Below are 25,430 nucleotides of genomic sequence, written 5' to 3'. Positions count from 1 at the left end.
GTATTTTTTTTTTTTTTACTTTGTGTTGCTATATGGGGGCAAACTGTTGAAATCGTTACCTAATATATACTAAACTGATCTTCAGTATATAAAGAGAATTGAAAATGAATCATGATGTGATTGGAAGGGGAGAGGGAGCGGGAAAGGGGAGGGTTGTGGGTGGGAGGGAAGTTTTGGGAGGGGGAAGCCATTGTAACCCATAAGCTGTACTTTGGAAATTTATATTCATTAAATAAAAGTTTAATTAAAAAAAAAGTTGATCTCAAAACTAAAGAGTAGAATGGTAGTTACCAGGGCTGGGGAAGTGGATTTGTTTGTCAAAACACAAAACTTCAGTTGGACAGAAGAAATAAGTTCAAAAGATAACACTGTATAATAGAATGACTATTTAATAATAAATATGCTATAATTTTAAAAAATATTATAAGTGGACACCAAGTGTTCTCTTCACCACAAAATAACTATGTGAGGTAATATATATGTTAACTTGCTAGATTTAGTCATTGTATAATGTATACCTCAAAATATATTCTATTTGATAATACATATCATTTTATCCATTAATTGAAAATTAAGGTAATAGGAAAACCCAAATTTTCTCTGCCCTCTGCATATTTCAACATCACTTAAAATACTGTGCTTATGGCCTTGACTTTCTTTTTTATTTTTTTTCACTTTTATTTAATAAATATAAATTTCCAAAGTACAGCTCATGGATTACAATGGCTTCCCCCACATAACTTCCCTCCCACCCACAACCCTCCTATCTCCCACTCCCTCTCCCATTCCATTCATGTCAAGATTCATTTTCAATTCTCTTTATATACAGGAGATCAATTTAGTATATATTAAGTAAAAATTTCATCAGTTTGCACCCACACCGAAACACAAAGTGTAAAATACTGTTTGAGTACTAGTTATAGCATTAATTCACATTGAACAAAACATTAAGGACAGAGATCCTACATAAGGAGTAAGTGCACAGTGACTCCTGTTGTTGACTTAACAAATTGACACTCTTGTTTATGGCGTCAGTAATCTCCCTAGGCTCTTGTCATGAGTTGCCAAGGCTATGGAAGCCTTTTGAGTTCGCTGACTCTGATCTTATTTAGACAAGGTCATAGTCAAAGTCAAAGTGGAAGTTCTCTCCTCCCTTCAGAGAAAGGTACCTCCTTCTTTGATGGCCCCGTTCTTTTCACTGGGGCAGCTTTCATTTAGGGTTTTTTTTTTTTTTTTTTACCAGAGTGTCTTCCCTGAAATACTCTCATGGCTCTTCAGCCAGATCCGAATGCCTTAAGGGCTGATCTGAGGCCAGAGTGCTGTTTAGGACATCTGCCATTCAATGAGTCTGCTGTGTATCCCACTTCCCATGTTGGATCGTTCTCTCCCTTTTTTTATCCTATCAGTTAGTATTAGCAGACACTTGTCTTGTTTGTGTGATCCCTTTGACTCTGAGACCTATCATTATGATCAGTTTTGAACAGAAATTGATCACTTGGATTAGAGAGATGGCAATGGTACATGCCACCTTGATAGAATTGAATTGGAATCCCCAGGCATGTTTCTAACTCTACCATTTGGGGCAAGTCAGCTTGAGCTTGTCCCAAAATGTACTTGACTTTCAACATGTGTATTTTTACTTTAGAACTTCCTTTTCTTAAAAAATATTTCTTTATTCATTTGAAAGGCAGAGATACAGAGAGGCATAGGCAGAGAGAGAAAGGTCTTCCATCTGCTGGTTCACTCCTTAAGTGGCCACAATGGGTGGAGCTGCACCAATTGAAACCAGGAGCCAGGAGCTTCTTCCAGGTCTCCCACATGGGTGTAGGGGCCAAGCACTTGGGCTGTCTTCTGCTGCTTTCCCAGGCCATGGCAGAGAGCTAGATTGGAAGTGGAGCTGGCAGGACTTGAACTAGTGTCCATATGGGATGTCAGCATTGCAGGCTGAGGCTTTACCCGCTTCACCACAGCGCCGGCCCCTGGAACTTCCTTTTACAGCTAGAACCTGATCTACTTGTTTGTAGTTCTTGGAAATAAAAAACATCCCCACCATCACGCAGCATTTCACCACCACTGATCATCTTTGTCAGAGTAGACCTAATTTTGTAGCTCCTCAAGTGTGGTAATTTTGATCATATATTTCCCTTTGTCTCTTAAACATTGTGTAGTGTGATGAAGCTCCTTTTTCTCATGGTAATCACACACTCATTTTATAACCTTTTTGGCTTCTTCCTTTTCCATGGATCACTTTACCACCTGCCTACAATTTTTCTTGTAATTTACTATCAACTTGAATATCTTTACTCAAATCCTTTTTTCAGGACCTATTTCTGGTAGTTACAAAACTTAGACACAAAGTACTTTTTTTTTTAAAGAGGAAGACTGAGAGTTCCCCATACTTAGCACTCAAAACTTGGATAAGTAGTATCACAGGATGTGTTTTATTACAGAACAATAACAGAACACTGAAGCAAACCAGGGCTGTAATATGTGTCTACTTATTTTATGAGTTGAAAAAAGAGAAGAACATGGGAAAACTATTCACTTCTTATTTTTCTTAACTATAATGTAACAAAAGTAAGTCTCAGTTAGCTGAAATATTACATGTAGAAAAGTGAATCTAAGGAATCCCTTTGGAATCTCAACTTGTACCAATTCCTGCTTGGCCATTGATGGCATTACTCAACCCTAAATTTACCCGATTACAAACAATCTTACCCTGGCAGCTTCTTCTTCCCTGCATCAAAATGTAAGGCTGTCCATTTATTGTCCATTACTTTCCTTTTCCTTGGTGATTTAAAAAAATGTATTTAAAAGTGTTAAGTACATGGCAGAATCTCTTGAAAGTCCAGAGAATTGTGCTTGGAAGAGTGTGTATGTCCATGAAACCACTCTCAGAGACACCACACCACTGACATTGTATGGCATGATTCATGCTATTGCTGGGACTAGAATCCAGTTGCCGCTGCTTCTCTCCTTGAACCTGGATGTCTCAACCCCTGACTCCAGTAGAAACAGATGCTGCAGAGGGTCTGCTTTCTCCTTAGTCTAGTTTACAACCCAATTCCCCTGCCTGCATTCTAGAGGTATGGGACCCAGAAAGTGTGTTCCGTTTTTCCTGGCTTGGTAGGTAGAAAGAAGTAATGGCGTGTGAATTACTACAGTTTATGATACTATTTAGAGATCTTTAGTAGCTGTGCTGTATGTTTAATATAAATATGAAGTGAGTCACCTTTACATTAACCACAAAAACAGTATCATAGAGTGAGTCTATCAAGAAATATGTTACTTTGTAAAGAAAATCAGCAGGATTTTTATTTGAAGCAAACAACAAAACTTTTATATTGATTGATAAGAACAAACAATTTAATTTTATAGAGACTACCATTTATTAACTTATGCATTTTAGATGATTATTAATCTCAAGGACAAATACAAATTCTAAAATAAGTGAAGTTCAAAATGCAGTTACAGGAGTTACAGAGGACAATAAAAGTATTTAGAACGACTTTCTTACTCAAATCATGCATCAAACAAAAATACAATGCATATATGTAGCAAAAGTATCTTAAAACAGATTAATAAAAAAAAGGACTGAAGGCATAGAAATGGAAACAGAAATGACTTTTTGGTAATTCAGTAATCTCATAAAAATAATAGGTCAATGAATGAAGTATTTCAGAAACCATGTTAACATATTTCACTGGAATATAACTTAGAAATAGATGTAACTTACACTGCAGATGGATTGAGTAGTCCCATAACTGAGGAAGCAAGAGATTTGACTATTAGTCATTTAATTATATCTTGCTAATTGGACTGGTTAAGAATTAAAAATAGATCTTAGTTAAAAATAGGAGTCAGAATAAGAGAGGGAAAAGGTGGAGGGAATGTGAGTGGGAGAACAGGCTTAGAGGGAAGAATCACCATGACCCTAAAGCCCTAATTGTGAAATGTATGATGTTTGTAACTATAAAGCAGTATAGTTCTGCATACATTTCTATGGACCTACTTTTAAGGGTACAGATTAAAAACTTGCCATGGGACCACAAGTCCTCTCATTCTGGGTGGTAAAAATAGCATTCTAGGTGTCATTGAGATCATAGAGATAGGATTAAATGTTAAAGTGATCATATAAATAGAATGTTTGGTAATAATAATAGAATTAAAAAGGAGTGAATGCTCCAACATGGGAAGCAGTTCATTCTGCAGACTCATAGAATGACAATCACCTTAAATAGCACTCTGATTTCAGAGTCAACCCTTAAGATATTCTGGTTTGGCTGAAAGCATAGAAGAGAATTTTAGGCATGGAAAGCCATGGCACTGTGGCAAAAAATGTTCTCCATGAAGGACATCTGTGGGCAAGACCCCATCAGAAAGAAGTTATCATCAGGGGCCAGTGCTGTGGCGCAGTGGGTTAGCTCTGGCCTGAAGCATTGGCATCCCATATGGGCGCCAGTTCTGCTGCTCCTCTTCCGATCCAGCTCTCTGCTATGGCCTGGGAAAGCAGCAGAAGATGGCCTAAGTAATTGGGCATCTGCACCCATGTGGGAGACCCAGAAAAAGCTCCAGGCTCCTGGCTTCAGATTGGCACAGCTCCAGCCATTGCAGCCATCTGTGGAGTGAATCAGCAGATGGAAGACTTCTCTCTCTGTCTCTACCTCTCTCTGTAACTCTGTCTTTCAAATAAATAAAAAAATATTTTAAAAAAAGAAGTTATCATCAAAGAACGATGTACTGGGGCCAGAGCTTTAGCACAGTGGGTTAAAGCCCTGGCCTGAAGTTCTGGCATCCCATATGGGTACCAGTTCTGGTCCCGGCTGCTCCTCTTCTGATCTAGTTCTCTGCTGTGGCCTGGGAAAGCAGTAGAAGATGGACCAAGTCCATGGGCCCCTGCCTGTGTGGGAGACCCGGAGGAAGCTCCTGGCTCCTGGCTTTGTTTTGGCACAGCTCCTGCCATTGTGGCCATCTGGGGAGTGAACCAGTGGATGGAAGACTTCTTTCTTGGTCTCTACCTCTCTCTGTAACTCTGTCTTTCATATAAATGAATAAAATAAATCTTTCAAAATGAAGGATGTGCTTTCCTCTGAAGGGAGGAGAGAACTTCAACTTCTCCAATGACCTTATTTAAATACTGAAGGAGATTGTGATTCCAAAATCTTCCATAGCCTAGACAGCTCATGTCAACAGCCTTGGGTGATTACTGACATCATACATAAGAGTGTTAATTGTTAAATAAACAACAGGAGTCACTGTGAGTTAACTTCCCATGCAGGACCTCTGTCCTCAAAGAGTTGTATGAGGAGACTTAATAGTAAAACTTGTTCTCAAATAATCACTTCATTTTAATGTATTAAGGAGGATATTCTTATGTCACACAAATTATGGTTATGTCTAAGTGCTCACAAAAGGAGTTTCATTCTTGAGTTCTTTAAAGATATGTAAGCTTCCAAAAAAAGAAAAGCAAAATTACCATCAAGATGCAATGACTTTGAAACGCACTTGTCTGGACTGTTGAGGAATAGTTTTTGTGCTTGTTTTTAATGTTTTTTGTTTTTAGTTATTCTTTTTCTTTTTTCTTGGTTTGCTTGTTTGTTTTTTTTTTTCTCTCTTTCTTTTTCTTTTTCTCTCTCATACAAAGTGCTGTACTCTTTACCCAGAGTAGAGTTCACTTCTGTGTATAAAGTTAAATGTAGCCGGCGCTGTGGCTTAACAGGCTAATCCTCCGCCTTGCGGCGCCGGCACACTGGGTTCTAGACCCGGTTGGGGTGCCGGATTCTATCCCAGTTGCCCCTCTTCCAGGCCAGCTCTCTGCTATGGCCTGGGGAAGGCAGTGGAGGATGGCCCAAGTCCTTGGGCCCTGCACCCGCATTGGAGACCAGGAGAAGCACCTGGCTCCTGGCTTCAGATGCGCCGGCCGCAGCGGCCATTGGAGGGTGAACCAATGGCAAAAAGGAAGACCTTTCTCTCTGTCTCTCTCTCTCTCTCTCACTATCCACTCTGTCTGTCAAAAAAAAAGTTAAATGTAAATAGATCTTAGTAAAAAATAAGACTGGGAATAGCAGAGGGAAGAGGCAGAAGAGTGGGAGTGTGGGAGGGAAGGTTGGTACAGTGGGAAAATTACTATGTTCCTAATGTTTTATTTATGAAATGCATGCAAATGAAAAATTAAAAAATATTTGTTGCCACAACAGTTAAAAAACTCACATTCAACTTTTTAATATAAATTTTGCATGGGAAGAATTTCCCAGATAAGTTGAAATTAAGGAAGATATAAAGTGGTTTTGCCACTATAGGACAGAATTATAATGCATGCAAGACAAATATAAAAATGTGTAAAAAATATGTAAAATAAATATGAGTAAATAGAAAATTGGTAAATAAATGTTAAAACATGCTTAAACTCTTGAGCTATCATGTATTTTAGAATTATGAAATGTTGCTACCATAAAAAGAAAAGTCTATAATTTCCAAAGCTATGTGTATCTTAAGTATTTTTGTGTTCCAAGCACATGCTATGATTTCAGTCAGGTGGTAGTTTATGTTAATATTTGTTTAAAAGTCATGTGAAATATTGAGGAGAAGTTATATGCCCATACATTGTCAATGGCTATTTAAAATATTTTAATATTTTTATAAAACAATATGGTTATATATTCAAGATGCTTGAAATTTTGTATTCCTTGATTCAACAACCTCATTTTTTGGAATTATGAAGAGGAGAACTTCAATTTTTAACCTTTCTTAAAAGAATGAAAAGTTGAAAATAACCAATACATATAAATCAGATGAATTGTCAAATGTATTTTGGTGTTAATTCCATTCAATGCTGTGCATTCAAGAATAGAAAACTACAATAATAAAAACAAGTGTACAAAAAAAGGTATACAAATTTGTAGAAATATAAAATATTGGTATATATAAAGACAAAAATTTAAATTAAATGATTGAAGGAAAAATAGTTGATGGGTAGAATTCTGAGTAAATTATCGTATTTTAGTTCCTATTTTTGTTATATTATTGCCTGTGCAGAGGACTTTATGACATGTGCTATGTTGATGAGTTTGTGTATGTATATGTAGTTGCATGTATGTTTGTTAGGAAAGAAAAGGGAGTTGAAGGCCTATATCACAAGATTATAACTGTTCACTTTCTGTCACTTTAAAATATCATGAACATAGTTTAAATGACTAAAAAGGTGAACAAATAAGACGACTAGTTTCTCTTTTTTAAAGATATATTTATTTATGTGAAAAGCAGAGTTACAGAGAGGCAGAGGCAGAGGCAGAGAGAGATAGAGAGAGGTCTTCCATCCGCTGGTTCACTCCCCAGATGGCTGCAAGGGCTGGAGCTACACCAATCCAAAACCAGGAGCCTGGATCTTCTTTCAGGTCTTCCACGTGGGTGCAGGGGCTCAAGGACTTGGGCCATCTTCTATTGCTTTACCAGGCCATATCATAGAGCTGGATCAGAAGTGGAACAGCCAGGGCTCAAACCCACGCCCACATGGAATGACATCATTGCAGGTGGTGGCTTTACCTGCTACACCACAGTGCTGGCACCGAGAGTTTCTATCATGAAAATGGTTATATTCCATGATTTACCTACAGAAAAAAGCTATTGATTTTAATCCACTTTATGTTTTGAAGAAAACCAGTTATTCAAATAATTCTTTGTGCGTTGTATTGGACATCCATCTACAATGTAAAAAACATGTTTTTTCCCTTGTAAGCTTTTCACCCAACAGTAACTTTCTTAAAGCTGCCTTCATAGTCTCATTCCTCAGACTGTAGATAATAGGGTTGAGTGCTGGAGGTATTACTGTATAAAAGATAGATGTCACAAGGTCAGAAGTAGTTGGAGAATCTGAAGTTGGTTTTAGATATGCAAAGACTCCTGTGCAGAGGAAAAATGAGACAACAAAGAGGTGCGGCAGGCAAGTAGAGTAGACTTTCGATTGGCCCTCAGCTGAGTGTATTCTTAAGACTGTGGAGAAGATGTGGATATAGGAGAAGATAATAAAGATGAAGCAGATAAATGCAATCACAGACACAAAAAGAGACACTCCAATAACCCCCATGTTGTTGGTAGAGCAGGATAGCTTTGACAACTGAGGGACATCACAGAAGAAATGATGAATTATTTTGGCTCTACAGAATGTAATAGAAAATGTGGCTGCTGTGTACAAAATTCCAGATATGCCTCCACTTAGCCATACAGCTATCACAAACCACTTACAGTTTCTAGGATCCATGATGACCTCATAGTTCAGTGGCAGGCAAATAGATGCATAACGGTCATAGGACATCACAGTGAGAATTGCCATCTCTGCCCAGCCCAAAGATGTGAAGAAGAAAACCTGAAGAACACACTGACCATAGGAAATATAGCCATTGTCTGCCAGTGAGTTGTCAATGGACTGCGGGACCGTGACAGAAATGAAGGTGAGGTCCAGGAGAGACAGGTGCTTCAAGAAGTAGTACATTGGGGATTGGAGACCCTGGTCTAGGGTTGTGATGGTGATAATAATAATGTTACCTGCCAAAGCCAGTAGGTATATCACCAAGAAAAACAAAGCGTGTAAGATCTGCAGCTCATGATCATCAGAAAAACCCTTGAGGAGGAATCCACTCATTGTGGTTACATTTGTCATAATCATTTTGCATATTCAAATTGAGGTGACAGCTGGAAGATAAAGAGATATGCAGAATGTAGTAGAGAGACATTAAAAGAAATTATACATCTATCATTAACATTTAATTTTTAAGTATGTACTATTCAGCAGTTGTGCTCTAGATGTTGGGGACCCAAAGGTGAAGTAATGCATTTCTTATATGCGTGGAGTTTACAGTCCATGTTAGTAAACCAGTAGTTTTAGTGAAGTACAAATGCTGTCAAGTCACTGATACTGTCAAGGAAAAATGATTATATTTACCCCCCAGAAAAAACACAATTCCATTTCTACAGATGAAACCTGTTGATTTGGTCAAGAGAAAAGCAGTGATAGACTTTTGACTAGAGATTTCTGGAAACCTAATGGGCATCATTTGAGTGGACTTTGCTCTATTTTAGTAGATGATCTGGCCTTTTAGAGGAAAGTAAAAGAATTGAAACAAGGGGTTAGTTTGTTGGTGAAGGCAATACCAGAAGTTGTTTCCTGAAAGACACTTCTGTTAACTAACAGCACACACCCAGTAATTGTGAAGCCAAGGGATAAATTGAGTAGCGTTATTACTCTTCCAATTAACATTTTGTTGGATAGACATTTTGTTGCAACCAAGAGAAAAATCCTTTTGCAAAGGGAATATTTCCTTATATGTCACTTTCTGATACAGTGTTTAGTGTGATTGTGTAGAGTATATTCTTGAATCTAATAGCTTTCTCTGAATCTTCATTTTATTTCACTATTTTCTTATTGTTTTTAGTTTAAGACACTGAGTAGTTTTGACCATTGAGTACAATCAAAGGCACTTGCAGAGAAGAGAAAGACAATGCTTCACCTGAAGTAGTTTAAAAGTTGGAAGAAAACTATTCATATGCCCAATGTGCAATGTAAGGAAGAAACTAAAAAGGTATAAATAAACCTATATTTTGGAGAAGGTAGAGACCAAATTTTGTTTATGGGCCAATGTTTTGGACTTTTCAGGAAGAGATTAAACAAATATTCTTTCCTCAATAAAATACATGTTAATATATGAATACTGGTGAGTAGTGACTCACCAGTATTCAGTGTCTCATGTTCCTGCATTTTTTCTCTTCCATCTGTCAGATCTAGGGAAGAACTGGAAAAACTGCCATATTAGACAGTCTCTTTGGACTTTATTATAGTAAGACTATGTGAAAAAGTCCCTTCAGATTTTTTTTTTTGTATCTTAGATATTTCTCTTCTTAGGAATGATATCTGGGAGACTCCTGACTTTGAGACCAATAACCCATCCCTCCTCTTTCTGTCTGTGAGAGGCTTCTTTTAGTCATTCCACAGCCTCTCTCATTTGCTCCATTTTTCTCTTATCTGATGCTAATCTCTCTTTCTCACACTCCAGACTTATTCTGCCTTTCTCATTTCTGTAAAGAGTGAAATTAGCATCCAAATGCTCCATTTCTACATTGTTCTGTCTTACAGTGGTTGCTGGTTTTAAACTGGATAAAAATGAATATTAACGTAAACAAAATCTTAAACTTTTATTTTAGCTGCTACATTTGAAGACCTCTTCACTCTTACTCTGTGAATATGAATCACAGAATTAATCGATTCTTACATTTATTGATTTCCATCAAAACCTCACAGCAAATAATAGAAAATAAGGAAAATTTGAGAACAAAAATGTGCTTCTAACATAATTTATCTATGTTCTGCTGTACTGTCCCCTTTTCTTGAGCTGATAAAATGGTAAACTATACTGTCATACTTGATTTTGAATTTGGTATATCTGCAAAATTTGCACAAGTATTATCAACAGACTGGTAATTAGAAACAACTGAGTATTTTTTGAGTATTTATTTTATTGAGTATTCATTTTAATGAGACAGACACTATACAGAATCTGTTATAAAGAAGATATGAATTAATCCACACAGATATTTTTATCTCTTGGAAGTTAAATGTTTTAAACTCTACTTTTATAGGGAAAAATTCAGGATCAGAATACTTAACTAACAGAATGGAGGTCTGAGTCTCAATTCCTTCACCTTTGTAATTCATACCACTTCCCCACACCCAGCATCTAGAGATACTACTGAAGGCTATGAAAGAAAATAGCCACAATTACACTGATTTAGTAATCATGGAAGGCATTGTCTTCCATACTGATATTACAGACTATTTGAAGAAGTGCTTTACTGAGGTTTTCTTAATATAAACATAAAATATTAACTATTTCCAGTTCACTCATTTTCCTCAAGTGGTTCATTATTATAGCACACTTATAGGAATTAAATATATAACTTTATAATTAAATAGATAACTTTATTGCTGTGCTCATTTTTGGGAAATTGAGCTTCTTTCCTTGTTAGAATTCACACTTTCTTTCCTAAACTTAATTGGAAGAATATAAGTTTTGTTGGTGTTTCATAAAATTCCATCCCTTCTTTATTCAAGATTGGAAAACTCACCACAGATGTACTTCTTGTATAGGTAGCTATCGTAGAGTTTCTGAAATTTCTTATTTATAATCACACAGAGTTTTAAAAAACACATTTCCCTTGAGAACAGGCTGTTCTGTTTGGTTTGTTGGTTGATTTTCTTTTGGCATCTTTCATGTTAGAAGCCTGAATTGAATGATATAACTAATTGATTTTTTTCTGTCATTTGTCACATGGACCTTGGAGCCATTGAAATTTGCCCACAAAGGTGTAATAAATCAGCAAGAAGTGGGGTTTTCTGATTGTTTTGCTTTTGTTTTTTGTCCATATGGTTCAGTAGCTCTCAAACTCTAGCAGACATGTAAATCACCAGAGAGCTTAGTGAAACAAAGGTACCTGTACCTCATACTCATAAAATCTGATTCAGAAGGTCCCAGATGACAAGCACGAATTAACTGCTAACAAGCTCCCAGGTTCTGTTGCTGGCAGCTGGTCTGACTGCCAACTCTTGATGAATCACTTTTCTGACTGACAAACAGGAAAATTTAAACTTTTTAAGAATCTCTAAATGCATCTCAAATGCCAGGCTTCCAGTCCAAGTAGAAATCAATATTTGCAGTTATTTTTTCTGGTGGAAATTGAGGCTACAGGGGTGGGTGTGGTGACGCAGCAGTTTAAGCTTCCATATGCAATGCTGGCACCCCTATATTGAGTGCCTGTGCTAATCTCAGCTGCTCCTTTTCTGATCCAGGTCTCTATCAATGTGCCTGAGAAAGCAGAAGATGATGGCCCCAAGTACTTAGGCCCTTGCTTCCAATGGGAGAAACTGAAATGGGCCCCTGACTTTGGCCTGGACCACCCTGGACATCATGGCCATTTAGGTAGCAAATCAGTGGATGTAAGATATATCTCTCTCTCACACTCTCTCTCTGCCTGTGTCTCTTTCTCTCTTTAACTTTGCATTTCAAATACACAAAATAAATCTTAAAAAAAAAGAGAAATTGAGACTATGCTTCAAATCTCAGATTTTTGAACAAGAACATTGATGATCCATTTCGATCTCTAGCAATTGTGCAACATGCACTAAAACAAAATATGACAACAAATCTGGCAACATTATCTGAAAACTTCATAATGTGGCTCAGTCCATTATATATTTGTTATTTAAATATTCTGCAATAATAAAATTCAATTAGTGCTCAAATTGCTTATTCAGTGAAAGATGTATATCAGAAATATATTAAACACTGAATCTTTAATTCACACATACACAAATCTTCACAGTAACTTTCTAAGTAATTGGAAATAGACATAAATTCTGAATTTTTAACCATCTTTTACATACTCTATTGGTATTTCTCAGCAATAATTATATAGTTTGTTTAATTTACATTCCAAAGTTTTCTCTGAAAATAAGTGGATTTGTGAGCATTCTCACTATATATTTTTTTCTTTTTTTAAAGATTTACTTATTTATTTGAAAGTGAGAGTTAACACAGTTACACACACACACACACACAGAGAGAGAGAGAGAGAGAGAGAGAGAGAGAGAGAGAGAGAGAAAGATCTTCCATCTTCTGGTTCACTCCTTAATTGGCTGCAATGGCCAGAGCTGTGCCTATCTGAAGCCAGGAGCCAGGAGGTTCTTCCAGGTGCAGGGGCCCAAGGACTTGGGCCATCTTCCACTGCTTTCCCAGGCCACAGCAGAGAGCTGGAACAGAATTGGAGCAGCCAGGACTTGAAACGGTGCCCATATGGAATGACTGCACTGCAGCCTATAGCCTCACCTGCTATGCCACAGTCCTGGTGCATATTCACTATATTTTTAAAAGCTATATAGCATTCTTCTCAGATTATAGATCACAATTTGCAGAAAAATTTTGTTTATTGATGTATTCCTTAAATATTTATTGAATGCCTATTGTGATTCAGGCAATTTTCCAATTTGTTGACATTATAAATAGCATTAGTATGTAGCAGTCATTATCACATTCACCTAAAACAGGTATAAAAACTCTGTAAGTATTTTTCTTAATTATGAATAATATAACAACATGTAATGTTAGCATGATCATTTTTATAAATAGTATTTTGTACAGTTGACATTTTTATTAAAATAAAATTGAGATGTGTTACTGAACTTAAGGCTATGAAAAAGCTTTATGGGTTTCAAGTATAACCAAGTTATTTGCTAAAATTATTGCAGATTGTTATATTATTGCCTCTAGTAGTAATTGCCAGTAGTCTTTCTGAGAAAAGGACTATTCTTTGTGTGTGTGCGTGGTGGTTTTTTTTTTTTTTTTTTTTTTTTTTTTTTTTTTTTTTTTTGCTAAACAACAGAATGTGCACTGTTTCATATATAATCCAATCGCCTAAGTTTGAGTCCTGGCTCTGCCATTTAATTTCTTTGAAGTGACTTTGAATTATAACTTCAAATCTTTGATTGCTCATGAGGGTATTAACTAAAAAATTAATGTCAACAGAATGACCCCAAAATAATTGGGCATTTGTTGATAAGTGTAATGCTTCTTGATGTTTTATTTAAAATTTTATCACATAAAATTTTCCAGAAAATGAAAAAGAGGAAATATTTTCATAATGGTAATATAATATTAAAAATAAAATCAGACACACAAAAGAGAAGATTTACATACACACGAAAGAAGAAACTTTCACTATACAAACAGATATAGGAAAAATATGACAAAAGTAAGCATTCACTCATTATAAATTCACTGCATTGCTGAACGTACTCACATGAGGCAAGGAAAGTAAAGAAAAGTATAGGAATTGTCAGGAAAGAGAGCCAGAGTATGAAGCCACAGGCAGACCAGGTTTATTCAGAACAAAGCCTGGCAGGGGCTCATTCCCAGGTGAACACATGGCAGAGAGAGAGCTCCCTCCATTACAGACTAGTGGTTTATGTAGTACAAAATAGTGGAGCAGGGGGGACTTGGGGTCTGTACTAGAACTGGGCTGCAGGGATAATGGGAGAGTTTGGGTTAGATCTAAAGGTCCTTCGAGATAGCAGTGTGAACTGGAAGGGGTTTGGGCTGAGGCTGAGGCTGGACCTTGAGGCTGAACTGCTGAGTTGGAGGGAGAGGGATTGGGAGGAGTGGGGAGAGCTTAGGCTGATAGCTGGGCTCTTCAGATAGTGCTGTGTTTACCAATACAGATAGGGCAGTGTTAGTCAAGGCAGGGTGGGGCTGTGTTAGTTGTACAGAGAAATGGGGGCCTGCTTGTTGCTATGTAGATGAGAGGTCAGTGTGGATCTAAGGCTTTTTGTCTTTGCTCCATCAGGAATTTCAATGTAGGAATCAAAATCTTTAATGACAAGCTATATTTTCTTACATAGAAAATCTTAAGAACCTACAGACAAATCACTAGAAATAAGATGATTTAGCAAATTTCTTGGCTGAAATAGAAAATCTATTGCTTCTACATATTAGTAATAAAGAATAAAATATAATTTAAAAACTATAATTTATAACCTCTAAAATAATAACACCCAGAAATAAATCTAATAAAAACCAAAAATGACATTTCAAAATTATTATGAGAGTTTATTGAAAAACATTAACAATGATCTACATAAATATGAATGTTTTCCTTGGCAATTGTTGGGGAATTGATACTGTTGTAGGCAGGCAAATAGAATAAAATTGATTAGGTTTGTGAGTTGGAAGATCATGCCTTCACCATGCCTCTGTGTGACCTCATGCTCCTACCTGACCATATGTGTGTGCCCACCGGCAATCAGACTAATTAACCACTCCCCTTTAGAAGTGGATTCAAGGCCTGGGACATGGTGGGCCCAGCTATTCTTTTTGGTTTTTTTCATTGTTGGCCCTGGCTGTCCTGTGCCTCCAGGGAGTGTGGCCTTTGGGCCACCTGTCCATGCTCCCTGACCTACATGCATTCGACAAGGCATCCACAGAACTAGCACTGAGAAAACGAAGTGATGAAAAGCAGCCAGTTTTTCACTGTATAGACCATTTCTGGACTTGGAGCCTTGATGGGAGCCAGTTTTCTGCAAAGATTTTTTAAGATCAGCAGAAATGTCCTTCTACTCAAATTATCCCGGGGAAATCACACATACATCTGCACGGACGCCGGCATGCAGCTTCAAGATTAATGAGGGGCTGGTGGCGTGGCTCACTGCGTTAATCCTCCACCTGCAGTGCCGGCATCCTATATGGGCACTGGGTTCTAGTCCTGGTTGCACTTCTTCCAGTCCAGCTCTCTCCTGTGGCCCGGGAGAGCAAATGCTTTGGGCCCTGCACCCGCATGGGAGACCAGGAAGAGGCACCTGGCTCCTGGCTTCAGATTGGCACAGCACCAGCCATAGTGGCCATTTGAGGAGTGAACCAATGGAAGGAAGACCTTTCTCTCTGTCTCTCTCTCACTGTCTATAACTCTACCTCTCAAATGAAAAAAAAAAAAAAGATTAATGATACAATGATTCCAAGACTTGTGTTTTTTTTTCAACTTCTATTTAGTAAATATAAATTTCCAAAGTACAGTTTATGGATTACAATGGCTTCCCCCCCTATAATTTCCCTCCCACTTGCACCCCTCCCATCTCCCGCTCCCTCTCCCATTCCATTCACATCAAGATTCATTTTCAGGTCGCCCGGGGCTTTGCTGCCAACAAGTCCGGTTGGTGTGTCCCTCCCTCGGAGACCCAGCCTGCAGGGCATCCCCGCGCCGGGCTCGAGCCTGGGCAGGAGGATGGAGCCCAGGGAGAGAGAGCGTGGTCCCCGGGCCGGGGAAAAGGCACTGCCGAGCTGTTAAACGGCCCACGCAGTGTGGGCAGCCTCCGCGTCCTTCCATGTCTCTGAGGAGGAAACTGAGTTGCCTGTGGACCTTAGCCTCAGGAAAAGATTCAAGAAAAAAACTGCAGAGGAAATGCTTCCGGATCTAGTGGATGTGACACAGAGGACCTACAAGGAGCCCACCGCGTGGAAATCTAACCGCGGGACCCGAGCCGCAGAATCTCCCCAGCGCGGGAACGAACGGGAGGTAAGACAAAAGCCTCAGAAACGGGAGACATTAGTGGGGAAAGGCAGAGGCCCCTCCCTTCATTTGAGCAAAACAAAGAGCAGGCACCATTATACATATGTAAAGTGGCAATGAGTACACAAACAGTAACTTTGGATCTAAGGTGAAACTTGAGAACACATTGAGGGCTGCATAAACACTGTGTGTGGTCCAAGGGGTAGTTCAAACGAATACTCACAGAGGCCAGATTTCAACTACCCTCAATTCCACTCAGCCATTCGGAATTACTTCCCAACTGAGTCAAAAAAGAGAGAGAGAGAGAGAGAGAGAGAGAGAGAGAGAGAGAGATCCAGCAAGGAGCAAGATAGGTCACTTTTTGCACAGCCTTAAACCTGAAGAATCAAGCAGAGCTCTCTGGCCACACCCATCACAGCCTCTAAGGATCCATCAAAGCAGACAGCCCACTTAGAGGCATAGTATAACGAGAAAGAAACACCACAGCAAAAAAAAAAAAAAAACATAAATTATCTCCAACATGCCAAACAACAAACGTAGAAGCTGAGGTAACAAGAGCAAGGAAGACACTATGATGCCCCCAAATGAACAGGACACCCCAATCCAAGATTATGAAGATGAAGAGATAGAGGAAATGCAAGAAGCGGATCTCAAAAACCTGATAAGAACATTAAGAAGTTCTCAAAAACAAATTCTTGAACTACAGAAATCCTTAATGGACAAGATAGAAAATCTCTCTCGTGAAAATGGAATATTAAGGAGGAATCAAAATGAAATGAAACAACTAGTAGAACATGAAACTGTGATAGTGACAAGAAACCATAATGAAATGAAGAACTCAATAGATCAAATGACAAACACATTAGAGAGCCTTAAAAACAGAATGGGTGAAGCAGAAGAGAGAATATCGGAATTAGAAGACAGAGAACAGGAAAGGAAACAGGCAAACCAAAGAAAAGAAGAAGAAATCAGAAATCTAAAAAATACTGTCAGGAATCTACAGGATACTATTAAAAAACCCAACATTCGGGTCCTAGGAGCCCCTGAAGGCATGGAGAGGGAGAAAGGATTAGAAGGCCTTTTTAGTGAGATACTAGCAGAAAATTTCCCAGGTTTGGAGAAGGACAGAGACATCCTAGTACAGGAGGCTTATAGAACCCCTAATAAACATGACCAAAAGAGATCCTCACCACGACACGTCGTAATCAAACTCACCACAGTGAAACATAAAGAAAAGATCCTAAAATGTGCAAGAGAGAAATGCCAGATTACTCTCAGAGGATCTCCAATTAGACTCACAGCTGACTTCTCATCAGAAACCCTACAAACTAGGAGAGCATGGCGAGATATAGCCCAGGTACTAAGAGAGAAAAACTGCCAGCCCAGAATATTATATCCTGCAAAGCTCTCATTTATGAATGAAGGTGAAATAAAGACCTTTCACAGCAAACAGATATTGAAAGAATTTGTCGCCACTTGTCCAGCCCTGCAAAAGATGCTTAAAGATGTGTTACATACAGAAACACAGAAACATGGTCACCAATATGAAAGAAGGTAAAGGAAGGAAACCTCACAGCAAAAGATCACAGGAATCTCAAACCAGATATTAGAAAATATCTTTGGCAAATGGCAGGGCAAAGTTACTCCTTCTCAATAGTCACATTGAATGTTAGTGGCTTGAACTGTCCAGTTAAAAGACACCGATTGGCTGATCGGGTTAAGGAACAAAACCCATCTATTTGCTGCTTACAAGAAACACATCTTTCCAACAAATATGCACACAGACTGAAAGTGAAAGGCTAGAAAAATATATACCATGCCAACAGAAATGAAAAAAGAGCGGGCGTAGCCAACTTAATATCGGACAACATAAACTTTACCACAAAAACTGTCAGGAGAGACAAAGAGGGGCACTATATAATGATTAAGGGATCCATTCAACAGGAAGATATAACGATTATCAATGTATATGCACCTAATTATAGGGCACCAGCTTATTTAAAAGACTTGTTAAGGGACTTAAAGGGAGACTTAGACCCCAATACAATAGTACTGGGGGACTTCAATACTCCACTCTCAGAGATAGACAGATCAACAGGACAGAAGATCAACAAGGAGACAGCAGATTTAAATGACACTATAGCCCAAATGGATCTAACAGATATCTACAGAACATTTCATCCTACATCTAAAGACTTTACATTCTTCTCAGCAGTACATGGAACCTTCTCTAGGATTGACCACATACTAAGCCATAAAGCAAGTCTCAGCATATTCAAAAGAATTAGAATTATACCATGCAGCTTCTCAGACCACAAAGGAATGAAATTGGAAATTAACAACTTGGGAATCCCTAGAGCACGTGGAAACACATGGAGATTGAACAACATGCTCCTGAATGAACAATGGGTCATAGAAGAAATTAAAAGAGAAATCAAAAGTTTTCTGGAAGTAAATGAGGATAACAGCACAACATACCAAAACCTATGGGATACAACAAAAGCAGTGTTAAGAGGAAAGTTTATATCAATAGGTGCCTACATCAAGAAATTGGAAAGGCACCAAATAGATGAGCTTTCAAGTCATCTCAAGGATCTAGAAAATCTGCAGCAAACCAAACCCAAACCCAGTAGGAGAAGAGAAATAATTAAAATCAAAGAAGAAATCAACAGGATTGAATCCAAAAAACATTACAAAAAATCAGCCAAACGAGGAGCTGGTTTGTTGAAAAAATAAACAAAATGGACACCCCATTGGCCCAACTCACTAAAAAAAGAAGAGAAAAGACCCAAATCAATAGGATCAGAGATGAAAAGGGAAACGTAACAACAGACGCCACAGAAATAAAAAGAATCATCAGAAATTACTACAAGGACTTGTATGCCAGCAAACAGGGAAATCTATCAGAAATGGACAGATTCTTGGACACATACAACCTACCTAAATTGAGCCAGGAAGACATAGAAAATCTAAACAGACCAATAACTGACACAGACATTGAAACAGTAATAAAGGCCCTCCCAACAAAGAAAAGCCCAGGACCAGATGGATTCACTGCTGAGTTCTACCAGACATTTAGAGAAGAACTAACTCCAATTCTTCTCAAACTATTCATAGCAATCGAAAAAGAGGGAATCCTCCCAAATTCTTTCTATGAAGCCACCATCACCTTAATTCCTAAGCCAGAAAAAGACACAACATTGAAAGAGAATTACAGACCAATATCCCTGATGAACATAGATGCAAAAATACTCAATAAAATTCTGGCCAATAGAATGCAACAACACATCAGAAAGATCTTCCACCCAGACCAAGTGGGATTTATCCCTGGTATGCAGGGATGGTTCAACATTCGCAAAACAATCAACGTAATACACTATATTAACAGACTGCAGAAGAAAAACCATATGATTCTCTCAATGGATGCAGAGAAAGCATTTGATAAAATACAATACCCTTTCATGACGAAAACTCTAAGCAAACTGGGTATGGAAGGAACATTCCTCAATACAATCAAAGTAATATATGAAAAGCCCACGGCCAACATCCTATTGAATGGGGAAAAGCTGGAAGCATTTCCGCTGAGATCTGGTACCAGACAGGGATCCCCACTCTCACCACTGCTCTTCAATATAGTTCTGGAAGTTTTGGCCAGAGCTATTAGGCAAGAAAAAATAAATTAAAGGGATACAAATCGGGAAGGAAGAACTCAAACGATCCCTCTTTGCAGATGATATGATTCTTTATTTAGGGGACCCAAAGAACTCTACTAAGTGACTGCTGGAACTCATCGAAGAGTTTGGCAAAGTAGCAGGATATGAAATCAATGCATAAAAATCAACAGCCTTTGTATACACAGGCAATGCCACGGCTGAGGAAGAACTTCTAAGATCAATCCCATTCACAATAGCTACAAAAACAATCAAATACCTTGGAATAAACTTAACCAAAGACGTTAAAGATCTCTACGATGAAAACTACAAAACCTTAAGAAAGAAATAGAAGAGGATACCAAAAAATGGAGAAATCTTCCATGCTCATGGATTGGAAGAATCAATATCATCAAAATGTCTATTCTCCCAAAAGCAATTTATACATTCAATGCAATACCAATCAAGATACTAAAGACATTCTTCTCAGATCTGGAAAAAATGATGCTGAAATTCATATGGAGACACAGAAGACCTCGAATAGCCAAAGCAATCTTGCACAACAAAAACAAAGCCAGAGGCATCACAATACCAGATTTCAGGACATACTACAGGGCAGTTGTCATCAAAACAGCATGGTACTCGTACAGAAACAGATGGATAGACCAATGGAACAGAATAGAAACACCAGAAATCAATCCAAACATCTACAGCCAACTTATATTTGACCAAAGATCCAAATCCAATCCCTGGAATAAGGACAGTCTATTCAATAAATGGTGCTGGGAAAATTGGATTTCCACGTGCAGAAGCTTGAAGCAAGACCCATACCTATCACCTTACACAAAAATTCACTCAACATGGATTAAAGACTTAAATCTACGACCTGAAACCATCAATTTATTAGAGAGCATTGGAGAAACCCTGCAAGATGTAGGCACAGGGAAAGACCTCTTGGAAAAGACCCCAGGAGCACAGGCAGTCAAAACCAAAATTAACATTTGGGATTGCATCAAATTGAGAAGTTTCTGTACTTCAAAAGAAACAGTCAGGAAAGTGAAGAGGCAACCGACAGAATGGGAAAAAATATTTGCAAACTATACTACAGATAAAGGGTTGATAACCAGAATCTACAAAGAAATCAAGAAAATCCACAACAACAAAACAAACAACCCACTGAAGAGATGGGCCAAGGACCTCAAAAGACATTTTTCGAAAGAGGAAATCCAAATGGCCAACAGACACATGAAAAAATGGTCAAGATCACTAGCTATCAGAGAAATGCAAATCAAAACCACAATGAGGTTTCACCTCACCCCTGTAAGAATGGCTCACATTCAGAAATCTACCAACAAAAGATGCTGGAGAGGATGTGGGGATTAAGGGACATTAACCCACTGTTGGTGGGAATGCAAACTGGTTAAGCCACTATGGAAGTCTGTCTGGAGATTCCTCAGAAACTTGAACATAACCCTACCATACAACCCAGCCATCCCACTCCTTGGAATTTACCCAAAGGAAATTAATTTGGCAAATAAAAAAGCCATCTGCACATTAATGTTTATTGCAGCTCAATTCACAATAGCTAAGACCTGGAACCAACCCAAATGCCCATCAACAGTAGACTGGATAAAGAAATGATGGGACATGTACTCCATAGAATACTATACAGCAGTAAGGAACAATGAAACCCAGTCATTGGCAACAAGATGGAGGGATCTGGAAAACATCATGCTGAGTGAATTAAGCCAGTCCCAAAGAGACAAATATTATTTGTTTTCCCTGATTGGCGACAACTGATAACCAAAGGGAAAACCTGTGAAAGTGAAATGGACACTATAAGAAACAATGAACTGATCAGCTCTTGTCCTGACTCTAGATGTACAATGTAATACTTTATCCTTTTTAGTATTTGTTGTTGTTGTTGTTGTTCTAATACTAGTGGTTGAACTCTGTAATTAACACACAATTACTCTTAGGTGTTTAAATTTTAACTGAAAGGTGATCCCTGTTAAATTTAAGAGTGGAAAAAGAGAGGGAGGAGATGTACAATTTGGGACATGCACAATCAGACTTGCCACAAATGGTGGAGTTAGAAATGTGCCAGAGGATTCCAATGCAATCCCATCAAGGTGGCATGTACCAATGCCATCTCACTAGTCCAAGCGATCAATTTCAGTTCACATTCGATGGCTCTGATAGGTCTAAGTGTCAAAGGGATCACACAAACAAGACAAGTGTCTGCTAATACTAACTGATAGAATCAAAAAGGGACAGAAAGATCCAACATGGGAAGTGGGATACACAGCAGACTCATAGAATGGCAGACGTCCTAAACAACACTCTGGCCTCAGAATCAGCCCTTAAGGCATTCGGATATGGCTGAAGAGCCCATGAGAATATTGTAGGCATGGAAAGCCAAGATACCATGGAAAAGAAAAAAAGAAGAAGACTTAAATCAAAGATCTCTGTGAGTGAGATCCCAGTGGAAAGAACAGGGCCATCAAAGAAGGAGGTACCTTTCTCCGAAGGGAGGAGAGAACTTCCACTTTGACTATGACCCTATCGGAATAAGATCAAAGTCAGCGAACTCTAAAGGCTTCCATAGCCCTGGCAACTCATGACTAGAGCCTAGGGAGATTACTGACGCCATGAACAGGAGTGTCAAATTGTTAAGTCAGCAACAGGAGTCACTGTGTACTTACATCCCATGTGGGATCTGTCCCTAATGTGTTGTCTAATGTGCAGTGATGGTATAACTAGTACTGAAACAGTATTTTTACACTTTGTGTTTCTGTGTGGGTACAAACTGATGAGATCTTTACTAATTATATACTGAATCGATCTTCTGTATATAAAGATAATTGGAAACGAAAAAAGGAAAAACCTGGTGTTAAATTGGAAATGGCATAGAAAATTAATTAATTTTTAAAAAAATATATTATGTAGGTTCCCTGTCTTTAATGTGCTGTACACTCTTATTTAATGCTATAACTAATACTCCAACAGTATTTTTTTTCACTTTGTGTTACTATATGGGGGCAAACTGTTGAAATCGTTACCGCATATATACTAACCTGATCTTCTGTATATAAAGAGAATTGAAAATGAATCATGATGTGATTGGAAGGGGAGAGGGAGCGGGAAAGGGGAGGGTTGTGGGTGGGAGGGAAATTTTGGGAGGGGGAAGCCATTGTAACCCATAAGCTGTACTTTGGAAATTTATATTCATTAAATAAAAAAAAGATTCATTTTCAATTCTCTTTATATACAAATGATCGATTTAGTATATATTAAGTAAAGATTTCATCAGTTTTCATCCACACAGAAACACAAAGTGTAAAATACTGTTTCAGTACTAGTTATAGCATTACTTCACATTGGACAACACATTAAGGACAGATTAATGATACAATGATTCCAAGACTTGTGTTTTTTTATTATTTTTTTGACAGGCAGAGTTAGACAGTGAGAGAGGGAGAGAGAGAAAGAGAAAGGTCTTCCTTTTTCTGTTGGTTCACCCCCCAAGTGGCCGCTATGACTGGCGCCCTGTGCCGATCCTAAGCCAGGAGCCAGGTGCTTCCTCCTGGTCTCCCATGTAGGTGCAGGGCCCAAGGACCTGGGCCATCCTCCACTGCACTCCCAGGCCACAGCAGAGAGCTGAACTGGAAGTGGAGCAACCGGGACAGAACTGGCACCCCAACTGGGACTAGAACTTGGGGTGCCTGCGCCGCAGGTGGAGGATTAGCCTATTGAGCCACGGTGCCGGCCCAAGACTTGTGGTTTTGACTTCATGGGTGCTATAGAGATCTTTTCAAGAATGCAGTAACAAAATATTCTTTTCTTGCATGCCTGTGCCTACAACACCGCAGGAGTGGACCATTGTCCTGAGCAGTGGAAGAAAATAACAATAGTGGAGAAGAAAAAATCTCTTTGAGTTCTTCGGCATGGTCTACCAAGTTTCTGCCAGTGTTTATGGTGAAGAGTGCAGGGGCTGTGTGCTACTTCATTTGTCTCTGCCAATCATACCCAAGAGCATGGTCTTGTATGGTAAGCCCATGGGAGTGTTCACTGTGATTTTCAGATGAAGTCAAAAGGGTGGAGTCACATTTGAAGATCTTGATTGGTCCATGTATTCCAACATCTTCTCAATGGAGCCTAAATTACCTGTATGATTCTGACTTCCCTGGATTTGTGGAAACAATGTTTGCAAGAAATTAAAGGCTAGTGACTGCATATTAGCATGTAGACCCAGCTGGTCTCCAGACTCAAGGAGGAGGGCTATTTGGCAGCATATCGTAGACAAAATTGGCGTGCTTTATTTCACAGGGATAAACCCTACACACATGGAACAATAAACCAAGGAGTTTTCTATCCACATGTCACATGATGGTCACATCTCTGTGGCAGATGTCACCTCAGGCAGTGTGAATTATCTTACCCAAGCCATTCATCAGGTCAGAAAGCAATTTCTCTTTAGTCCCCAAGCAATTTCTGTTTTTACCCCATGCTATTGTGAGAGTCACATGAAGGGAAGGTGGATTGTTTCAACCATAGTGGATAATACTCAGTGATTGTGTTTCTCAGAAAAGCATATGTAGTGAGAAAGGTCAGAAGCATCTGTGACTGGTGTCTGGAATTTTGTGGTTCAAAATGAAAGCTTTTTCCTACATCCTTTTATCTCCAGAATCTCCCAAAAAGTTTCCAAGTGCAAGAAACTCATAGAACGGCCAGCGCTGCGGCTCACTAGGCTTATCCTCTGCCTGTGACACTGGCACCCCGGGTTCTAGTCCTGGTTGGGATTCCAGGTACTAGTCCCGGTTGCTCCTCTTCCAGTCTAGCTCTCTGCTGTGGTCCTGGAGTGCAGTGGAGGATGGCCCAGGTCCTTGGGCCCTGCATCCACGTGGGAAATCAGGAGGAAGCACCTGGCTCCTAGCTTCGGAACAGCGCAGTGCACCTGCCATAGTGGCCACTTGGGGGGTGAACCAATGGAAAAAGTAAGACCTTTCTCTCTGTCTCTCTTTCTCTCACTGTCTAACTCTGCCTGTCAAAAAACCAGAAAGTCATAGAACAAAAAATTTGTCAATCACACAATTGTAACATTTCAGAAACTTTAACTGAAGCATCATTTTTTTTAAAAAGAGTTTTATTTAATGAATACAAATTTCATGCATTTCTTATATAGACATTTAGGAGCATAGTGGTTCTCACCCTACACTCCCTCCCACTCACTTTCCTACCCTTCTTCCTTCTCTATCTCCTATTCACACTTTTAATTTTTACAAATATCTATTTTTACTTTATTCTCATAAGATTAACCCTACACTAAATAAAGAGGTCAACAAATAGTGTAGAAAGACTGTAAAATGGGAGAGACCTATATCTCTCATCTTATAGAGGCACCAACTAATCAGGCTATTTGGATTATATTAGAAGTACTGTCAAGATGTGACGTGGTACTAAATTTTAAGTTTCTATAATGGAAAATGCTATTAATACAAATGTTTGAGAATTAAAAAGTCTAATGATCTTGTGTTACTAGACATGATAGTTATCTTAATGAGAAAGCCCCAGAGGCCTAAAGGGTTAAATACTTGTAAAATCCTACAGGTGCAAATCTTTACCTAATATATACTAAATTGATCTTCTGTATACAAAGAGAATTGAAAATGAATCTTT

The 25,430-nt window shown here is 38.6% G+C and overlaps 1 protein-coding gene and 1 pseudogene across 1 annotated transcript; one reads left to right on the top strand and one right to left on the bottom strand.

The window, feature by feature from the left end:
- Nucleotides 1-7,660: 7,660 nt before the first annotated feature.
- LOC133756454 (olfactory receptor 14J1-like) lies at nt 7,661-8,662 on the bottom strand. Its single transcript, XM_062187138.1, has one exon. The coding sequence runs from the start codon at nt 8,660-8,662 to the stop codon at nt 7,661-7,663; it is 1,002 nt and encodes a 333-aa protein (XP_062043122.1).
- A 6,320-nt stretch (nt 8,663-14,982) lies between these two features.
- On the top strand, nt 14,983-24,325 carry LOC133756453 (aspartate aminotransferase, mitochondrial-like; annotated as a pseudogene).
- The last annotated feature ends 1,105 nt before the right edge of the window (nt 24,326-25,430 follow it).

This window comes from Lepus europaeus, chromosome 3 (genome assembly GCF_033115175.1).
Source record: "Lepus europaeus isolate LE1 chromosome 3, mLepTim1.pri, whole genome shotgun sequence".
NCBI classification, from domain to species: domain Eukaryota; kingdom Metazoa; phylum Chordata; class Mammalia; order Lagomorpha; family Leporidae; genus Lepus; species Lepus europaeus.
The sequence above is the reverse complement of the archived record's forward strand: the minus strand, read 5'-3'. Positions and strand labels throughout refer to the sequence as shown.

Bases quoted from the DNA above. Each gene is read 5' to 3' on its own strand.
- LOC133756454 (XM_062187138.1), bottom strand. From the start codon at position 8,662: ATGATTATGACAAATGTAACCACAATGAGTGGATTCCTCCTCAAGGGT.